Here is a 7,870-nt window from a genome sequence, read left to right as displayed (position 1 = left end):
AGGCTGGCCCCCAGACCTTGCCCAGCAAAGGTGGCCCTACGTGTGCCACACAATGATGGGGACCCTTCAGGGACCTCGAGTCAGCCCCAGCCCATGGGTGTGCTGTGGAAATGTCCTGTGTCCCCTGGTGCTGAGGGGCAGCCCCCAGCACTCCCCATGTCCCACAAACCCCCAACAGCCCAAGGAGGGATGGTGTCTGCCGGTGCCTAGGAGCCCCGTGTAAGCACACGACGCCTGCCTGCACCAGGCCATGTCCGACAGCACCCAGAGCTGGGCACTGCCTGTACTGCAGGGCTGAATCCACAGCCCTGTGCCCTGGCTGCCTCCAGCTCCCCCAGAGCTACATGCTGTGGCCAGCAGCTCCCCAATAACCACGGGAGCTACAGCCCCCAGGATGGTCGGGAGGCAACTCCACTCCTGGGACCTCCCTGGAAGTGGGGTGGGCCCCGGCCCAAGGACACAGCTCTTGTGGGACTGCAGGACCATCCTGTCCCATCGCTGCAGAGCTGCTGCAACGGCACCCCTGCCTGCCTCGGTCTGGCACTGCCAGCAGTGCTGGCACCCATCCTGTGCTGTGTCCATCCTGTGCTGTGTCCATTCTGCCAGCGCTCAGGGACACCCCCACCCCGAGGAACAGCTCAAGCAGCACAGCCTGCACACGTGTGTGCACACGTACACCACGCGTACATCACACACACACCCAGCACACATACACCACACACACGTGCACACATACAGCACACATGTATACCCTACACACATGCACTTGCACACAGACATGTGCAGACACACACACGCACACGTGCACACAAACACACGTGTACTCACACACGTGCACACACACACGTGTGCACACACACACGTGCACACACATAATCATGTGCGCACACACACAGAGGCAGGCGCCACCCTCGGCTGCCCGATGGGAGCCACTTGTTCCTGGCATGCAGAGGGATGAAGGCAGTGACAGCAGCCTGACCAGACTTGCAGGATGGCTTGGGTGGGAAGGGACCTTTAAATGTTCCCTGGCCCAGCCCCGGCAGTGAGCAGGGACACCTGCACCACACCAGGCTGCTCAGAGCCCCGTCCAGCCTGGCACTGAGTGTTCAGAGACGGAGCAGCTAAGCACCCCCTGCGCTTCCAGGCAGCCCGTGCTGGAACCTCACTGTCCCAAGCAGAGACTCTGCAGACACCACAGCGCAGCCATGGCGTCGAGTTCATCCCAAGGCAGGGACTGGGGCTGAGGCCGTTCCTCACCCCCAGACTGGTGGCCTGGGCTGTGTCCCCAGCCAGTGCCTTCCTGACACAGCCAGGCACGGCGGGCAGTGCCCCCACCCCAGCACGGCCAGGCACCCCTAGGCACGGCGCCTCGCAGGAAAATTCCCACTTTATCAAGGGAATTGAGCACCACAAATTGGTCTCCTAAGTCGATTCTGCTTGCTGCCAGGCCTCTTCCCCACCACCTAATTTGATGACAAACACGTTCCTCTCCTCCTCCCACCCTTTAATCTAATGAAGAGCACTGTGTCCAAGACACAGAGAAATAAACCCTGATGAGGTCGATTTTTATAGGTAAACAGCCTGATTTCTCTGGCCTGTGGCCTCACTCCTCACACCCCTAACACCCACCACCTCCCCCTACCGCCTCACCATCCTTGCCCTGCAATTTGACATCAGTCTTTATAAAAATCACCTGCTTATAGAATGTTTTTTGTACATTTCATTAGAGCTTGAGCAGCTGCTTTGCCTCTGGCTTTACCGTGCCCGAGCAGAGGAAAACAAGGCAGGAGCTGGTGGGGCTGCAGCGGGGCCCTCGTGCCCAGGGGCATGTGGGGGTCCTGCAGACCTGGGATGGCCCCAGATGGGTGCCCAGACAGGGGGACAGTGGCAGCTGAACAGGAGCCTGCCTGGACACAGGACATGGCTCTGCACATGCTAAGAGCCAAGAGCCAGGGCAGCCCCACTGGCCTGTCAGGCTCCCTGAACAACCACAGGGCCCATCCCACCAGAAGAGTGAAAGGAGGGGCTGTGACAGTGACAGGCATCACTCCCTGTCCCCTCCTGCCTGCAGCTGCAGGGATGCAGGGCCTGGGGTGGCTCAGGAGGCAACAGGGGCTGAGTTTCCATCTTGCTGTGCCAGAACCAAGCAGCAGGAATGTTTTGGTGATGGGAAGTAAACAGGGTCGTGGCAAGTGTCAAGACGCACTCCAGCAGAAATTCTAGCAATGCTAAGTATAGCCTAAATGCCATTAAAGCAGGAGAGGGAAGAGGATATGAGGGTATTAATAGTCTCAACATTTAAATCCTGGGTGCAGCCACAGCTCCCGGGATGCTGGCTGCACAAACCCAAGGGCACTGTGCCACCGACACACTGCACCTGCCTGCAGGGAAACCGCCAGCCCCAGCAAGGCCAAGGCCCCTCTGCAAAACACAAACACAGCTCCTGCCCTCTACCCCTTGTCCATGCCCCAGAGCTGGGCCAGGCTGCAGCAGCACACCAAGGCAGCCCCAAAAGGACACCAGCGTTTATTTACAACACTCCTCAAGTGACATACCACAGAAATGAAAGGGTACAGTACAACTCAAGGACTCAACAAAGGAAAGGTATTGGCAGCCCAGGTCCCTGCAGCCCTCCCCACAGCCGCTGGCACTGCAGGCCTGGCAGCCCCATCCCCGCCAGCCCGGAGCACAGGCGGGCAGGGGGCTGCCAGCCCTCCCCAAGGAGCAGCCTAGCCGCTGGGGCGGGCAAAGCTGACACAGTCACTCTCTCTGGCTCAGGCAAGGACGCAGGAACCATCCAGGCAGTGCCAGGAGCGAGTGGCTTAAGGAAGCACCTGGGAGTGGTTCCAGCACCTGCGGCACCCAGGGCGAGCTGAGGGGCCGGGTCTCTTCCAAGGGCTGCGTATCTGGAAAATGGTGTTAGTACAAAACTGCAGCGTTGCCAGGGCAAGGAGCTCCCGAGCCTTGCTCCGTGCAGCCCCACGGCTGCCCCCACAGCCACTGTCTCCTGTGGGGCTGCAGGTGGTACAGGTCCCTCTGAGCACCTCTCAGAAGCCTGCGGCTGGTGCTGACACTCCTCCTCTCCATCTGTAGGGAGAGGAACACCTTCCCCTCCAGCACCACAGGGACCAGGCCTGATCTAAGCAGGTAGAAAATGCGGCCTCAGATGTGGCCCACGTGCTCTGGCAGCAAGCAGCCCAGGCAGCAACTTGCTGCCACAGTGGAACTGGGAGGAGCCTGGCTATGGCCTCCAAGCCCTCAGCTGCACAGCAGGGCTGGGCAGGGGCTGTCCCTGTGTCTGGAGGCACAGGAATAGATTTGACTGTGCCACCTGCCCTGGGCCAGCCCCAGCAGTGGTGGAGCTTTGGTGCACAGGGGAGAGCGAGGCCCCGTGCTGCCCGATCCAACAGCGCATCTGCCTCGGCCCTGCCCAGCCTAGCACAGAGGGCAGCGACAGGAGGGGAACAGGGGATCGGGTTGCTCAGCATGAAGTGGGGAAGGGCAGTTTGAGGCCAGAGAAAGCTATGAGCGGGGGGCTGGAATCCTTTGCAACAGGCTCTGGGCAGTCTTGGTGAGGCCCTGAGCATCCTCGACCTCAGGCAGCTTCAGAGCCAGCCCCAGAGCTGACTGGCTCTCCCACAGGCTTTTAGGAGGACAGACCAGAGGAGGAAATCAACACAAAATCTCAAATTAAATCTGCTTGAGGACCTCAGGAGAGCAGCCGACCCGCACGGAGGACCTGCTTTAGGACTTCTTCGCATCCTGTGTGCTCCTCCTCTTCAGATCACCCAGGTCGACGGGTTTAAACGCTGCAAGGGAGACAGGAGAGACTTTGGGGGCAGAGGCAGCGCAGCCCCCGCCCGGCGCGCACAACCCCGGGCCGGCACGGCCAGAGCGGTGCCCCCGCGCCCCGCACCTTTCAGGCTGGGGTTCGGCATCTTCTCCACGTACTCCTCGACCAGGCCGCGCTCGGAGCCCATCTGGCTGCGCAGGTCGCGCTCCACGCACTGCCAGGCTGCCGGGACAGGGCAGGGCAGGGCCGGGGCCGCTCGCCTCGGCCGCCCCGAGCCGCCCGCGCCCCCGCCCCGCGGCCGCCGCCCCGCTCACCCTCGTAGATGAAGCGCACGTTCTCCTCGTGGGCCGGCGTGAAGATCTCGCTGCCGGCGCCGGGGGAGCGCGGGCCGCCGCTCCGCTTTCCGTTGTACACCACCCGGGACACGGGGGAGCTGCAAGCGGAGCGCGGGGGGAACTGAGCCGGGCCCGGGGCCGCGCTGGGCCCGGGGCCGGGCGGGGCTCACCTGGCCATGTCGGCAGCGGCGCTCGGCGGGGCTCGGCGGGGCCGGAAGGGGCTCGGCGGGGCGGCGGGAGGAAGGCGAGGCCGGGATAGGCCGCGCGGGCCCCCGCCCGTCGCCGGGCAACGCGCGCCCCTCACCTGGGCCCTCCCGCCTGCGCCAGCCGCACAGACGGAAGCGCCGCAGCGCGCAGGCGCGGCCCCGCCCACTCCAGGCAGCGGCCACACCCCCGCGCCGGCCCTGCGCACCGCGCTGGCCACGCCCCCGGCCCGCCAGGCCACGCCCCCGCACGGCGGTACCGGAGGTGGTACCGGAGACGGTGCTGGGGGTGGTACCGGTGATGGTACCGGAGACGGTGCTGGGGGTGGTACCGGTGATGGTACCACAGGTGGTACCGGAGGTGGTACCGGAGACGGTGCTGGGGGTGGTACCGGAGGTGGTACCGGAGATGGTGCTGCGGGTGGTACCGGTGATGGTACCACAGGTGGTACCGGAGGTGGTACCGGAGATGGTGCTGCGGGTGGTACCGGAGGTGGTACCGGTGATGGTACCGGACATGGTGCCGCAGGTGGTGCCGCAGGTGGTAGCGAAGATGGTACCAGAGGCGGGACCGGAGATGGTGCCGCAGGTGGTGACCGATACGCTTTATTGCAAAAGTACAAAGTGGTTCCCGATCGCAGTACCGAGCGCTGGTGCCCGCTCGCCGCCCGGGCCCAGCCCGGGCGCAGCCCCGGCCCTCGGGCAGGCGCAGCCCCCCGGGCCGTGCCGGCTCAGCGCAGCGCCGTGCCTCCCAGGAGCTGCACCAGGTCCTCGTACTCGGGGTCGATGAGGTCCGAGGGTTTCTCCCCGTCGTCGGTGGTGGCCTCCAGGCTGGCCCCAAGGGACAGCAGGTACCTGCAGGACGCGGAGCTGAGCCGCCGGGCCCGACAGCCCCGGGACCGGGCAGCCCCGGGGAGCCGCACGGGCTCGGCTGCAGCGCCGTGCCGCCGGTGCCGGGCCCCGCAGCCCTACCTGGCGATGTCGGCGTAGCCGTCGCTGCAGGCCATGTGCAGCGGCGTCCAGCCGTTCTCGTCTCTCTGGTGGATGTCAGCGCCGTGTTTCACCAGGAGCTTGACGCAGTCCAGGTTTCCCGTCAGCACGGCTTCATGCAGGGCTGCCATGCCTGGGGGGACAGCGGGGGTTAGCCCTGGCTGCGGGAAGGGCTCTCCACGCTGAATGCACAGCTCAGGAAAGGGGTGCCGGCACTCTCCTTCTCAGGGAGAGGACTGTGGGGAAAGAAACACAGACTGAGAAAGCCAGAGGAGCTGCTGTGGGTTCCTGTTGCCCTTCTGCAGCACAAATACCCTGTCTGGGATGGTGCAGCACCCAGTGCCCCAGCTAGCTAGGACAGAGGGAGGGAGGAGGAACTGCCCCTTAGAGCAGCTGCTCTGAGCACGGAGACATGAGGAGAGTCTCTGGCCTTGTGCTCTGCCTGAGTTTCATAAGCTCATCACTAATGAAGAATCACTATGGGCAGAAAGAAGCCTGGGGTCATTTGAGCCTCCGTCTCCATGGCCTTGTGAGAGCAGAAGCTGAACCAAAGCACAAGAAAAGGACAGATCTGGGCTCTGCATCAGCCTCTACAGATAAAGGCATTCCATAAACAGTTTCTGGTGAGGCTGTGTGTACAGAACACAAAGCTTTCCCCGAGTCCCTGGAGTCAGACATACAAGAAGGAGCAGTGCCTGTGAGAAACAGGCAGAGTCAAGAACAAATGCAGATCTCCCAGGCAGGGGAAAAGGCAAAAGCCCAGGGTGCTGCCAGAGCTCCCAGCCTGTGCTGGCTGCCGCCCTTTGGGGTCCCACCGCGCTGTGGGTGCACAATGGTGCCGTACAGGGGGCCAAGCTCCCCCGTCCCTCAGCAGGCGCTGACTCTGCTGCTGAGGGGAGATGCTGGGGCCCCGGGCTGGGCTCTGGGGCCCTGCTGGGCCCTGCTCCTTGCTAGCGAGGGCCTGGCTTGCCCCAGTGCTGCTGAGGGCTGCCCACAGCCCAGCCCCGGTGTCCCTCACAGCCCCACCGAGCTGTGCTACCGCTCTGCCCCGCTCTGCCGACCAGCAGCACTCACCAGAAGGGTAGATGGTGTCCAGTGTCACCTTCCTGGCCCGTATGAACCTGCCCACCTGCTCCAGGTCGCCCTGCTTGATGTGGTCCTGAAAGACGACGTCGTTGGGGAAGTGCACGGTGCGCGAGGCCCTGAGGCCCGGCATGTACCGGCTGTACCGGGGCGTGTACCGGCTGTACCGGGGCACCGTGGGGCAATAGTCCCTCATGCTGACGGCAGCCTTCAGGCACAGCGGCATGGGGGCTGCTCGGCACACAGCCCGGCCCCTCACTGCCCTGCTGCCCTCAGGGGCTCTCCTCGCCGCAAATCCGTGCCGGCCCTGCCGCGCCTGGCCGGGGTCCGTGTCCCTCGCCGCAGGGAAGCGGCCGCCGTGCTCTCCCGCGCTCCCTGACTCACATGCAGGAGGTGGCACCGGCACTTGCAGCTCACCTACAGGCCCTTGGCCCAGGACTGACGATTCTCTGGGAGCACTGCGTTATAAAGACTCCCCCAGGCTATTTTGGGGACATGCAGCTCATGCTATTTGCCATGATGCTTCGTAATCGAGCCGCCCAGGCCTGCAGCCTCCCACTTTTGGGCAGAAGTCGGTGTCTCATCTTACCACCCACCTGTTGATGTGCCCCCTCCAAGGGGTCAGATCTACTCTTGCGTGAGTAGCCCTTCAGGGGAGCCTGGAAGCAATTTCCCAACATCAAGCCCTTCTGGGGAAAGGGGCACGGGCACAACCAGCAACGCAGGGCACCGGCCACTCATGTACCAGCTGGCCAGTGCAGTGTGGGCATGCCAGGGCTGTGGGCACAATCACATCCAGAGCTGTCACCCTCCTGTAGCTAGAGAGGACAACTTGAAAGAACAGGAGGAGCTGTGCTGCCCAGCACAACTGTGACAGCACACAGCCCAGCAAGGAAGCACAACCTGAGTGTCTGATGTCCCCAGTGCCCTTGCGAGGACAGAGGTGCTGCTGGTGATCCCAAGACAGGTGCAGAACCAGAAGCCTGCACTGCTGGTCCCTGGTGTTTCTTGTCCCACTTGAGACAGGGAAGCAGCTGCTGCTGAGGGCAGGCTACTGCAAGCAGCCTTAGAGGAACAGCAGAACAGCACCACCACCAGACAGCTCATGCTGCTGGTACACTCCAGCTACACTGTAGTGACCCAAAACAGAACCATCTGCCACAGAGGAATTATCCAGGTCCATCAAGGGTTTAAGCAAGCTCTGTTTTCTCCCATCAAAGTTTGGGCATGTCAGACATTTAAGCACTTTGTGCTCTGTCATGCTGATGGGGATTGTCCTGGCAGGTCAGTCAGAAAAAAATCCCTGTGCTGCTTTAGGAGTCAGGGGTTTCACTCCTGCTGCAGACCCCTGCCCTGACCTAGCAGCACAGTCAGCCACACACCTCAGAACTCCTGCACTTGTTTATTTGCTGGCAAATACATTGATCTCTCGGCCAAGCATCTGCTTTGTGGTTAGCTGAGCCTGA

The 7,870-nt window shown here is 62.9% G+C and overlaps 2 protein-coding genes across 2 annotated transcripts; both read right to left on the bottom strand.

Annotated features, from left to right (window-relative positions):
- Window positions 1-2,510: 2,510 nt before the first annotated feature.
- MCRIP1 (MAPK regulated corepressor interacting protein 1) lies at window positions 2,511-4,499 on the bottom strand. Its single transcript, XM_064395496.1, has 4 exons — window positions 4,299-4,499; window positions 4,108-4,226; window positions 3,917-4,015; window positions 2,511-3,809 (listed from the first exon to the last, which is right to left on the bottom strand). The coding sequence occupies exons 1-4, from the start codon at window positions 4,304-4,306 to the stop codon at window positions 3,745-3,747; spliced, it is 291 nt and encodes a 96-aa protein (XP_064251566.1). The 5' UTR covers window positions 4,307-4,499; the 3' UTR covers window positions 2,511-3,744.
- Window positions 4,500-4,921: 422 nt separating this feature from the next.
- PPP1R27 (protein phosphatase 1 regulatory subunit 27) lies at window positions 4,922-7,112 on the bottom strand. The gene is made up of 3 exons (XM_064395495.1): window positions 6,396-7,112; window positions 5,304-5,454; window positions 4,922-5,186 (listed from the first exon to the last, which is right to left on the bottom strand). The coding sequence occupies exons 1-3, from the start codon at window positions 6,628-6,630 to the stop codon at window positions 5,063-5,065; spliced, it is 510 nt and encodes a 169-aa protein (XP_064251565.1). The 5' UTR covers window positions 6,631-7,112; the 3' UTR covers window positions 4,922-5,062.
- Window positions 7,113-7,870: the final 758 nt, after the last annotated feature.

This window comes from Passer domesticus, chromosome 20 (genome assembly GCF_036417665.1).
Source record: "Passer domesticus isolate bPasDom1 chromosome 20, bPasDom1.hap1, whole genome shotgun sequence".
Classification (NCBI taxonomy): Eukaryota; Metazoa; Chordata; class Aves; order Passeriformes; family Passeridae; genus Passer; species Passer domesticus.
The sequence above is the reverse complement of the archived record's forward strand: the minus strand, read 5'-3'. Positions and strand labels throughout refer to the sequence as shown.

Bases quoted from the DNA above. Each gene is read 5' to 3' on its own strand.
- MCRIP1 (XM_064395496.1), bottom strand. The intron at 4,016-4,107 runs GTGAGCGGGGCG...CTGTCCCGGCAG, and splicing joins CGTGCGCTTCATCTACGAGG to CCTGGCAGTGCGTGGAGCGC. The intron at 3,810-3,916 runs GTGCGGGGCGCG...TCTCCCTTGCAG, and splicing joins GCCGAACCCCAGCCTGAAAG to CGTTTAAACCCGTCGACCTG.
- PPP1R27 (XM_064395495.1), bottom strand. From the start codon at position 6,630: ATGCCGCTGTGCCTGAAGGCTGCCGTCAGCATGAGGGACTATTGCCCC. The intron at 5,455-6,395 runs GTGAGTGCTGCT...CTGTCCCCCCAG, and splicing joins GGACACCATCTACCCTTCTG to GCATGGCAGCCCTGCATGAA. The intron at 5,187-5,303 runs GTAGGGCTGCGG...CGCGTCCTGCAG, and splicing joins GGCTACGCCGACATCGCCAG to GTACCTGCTGTCCCTTGGGG.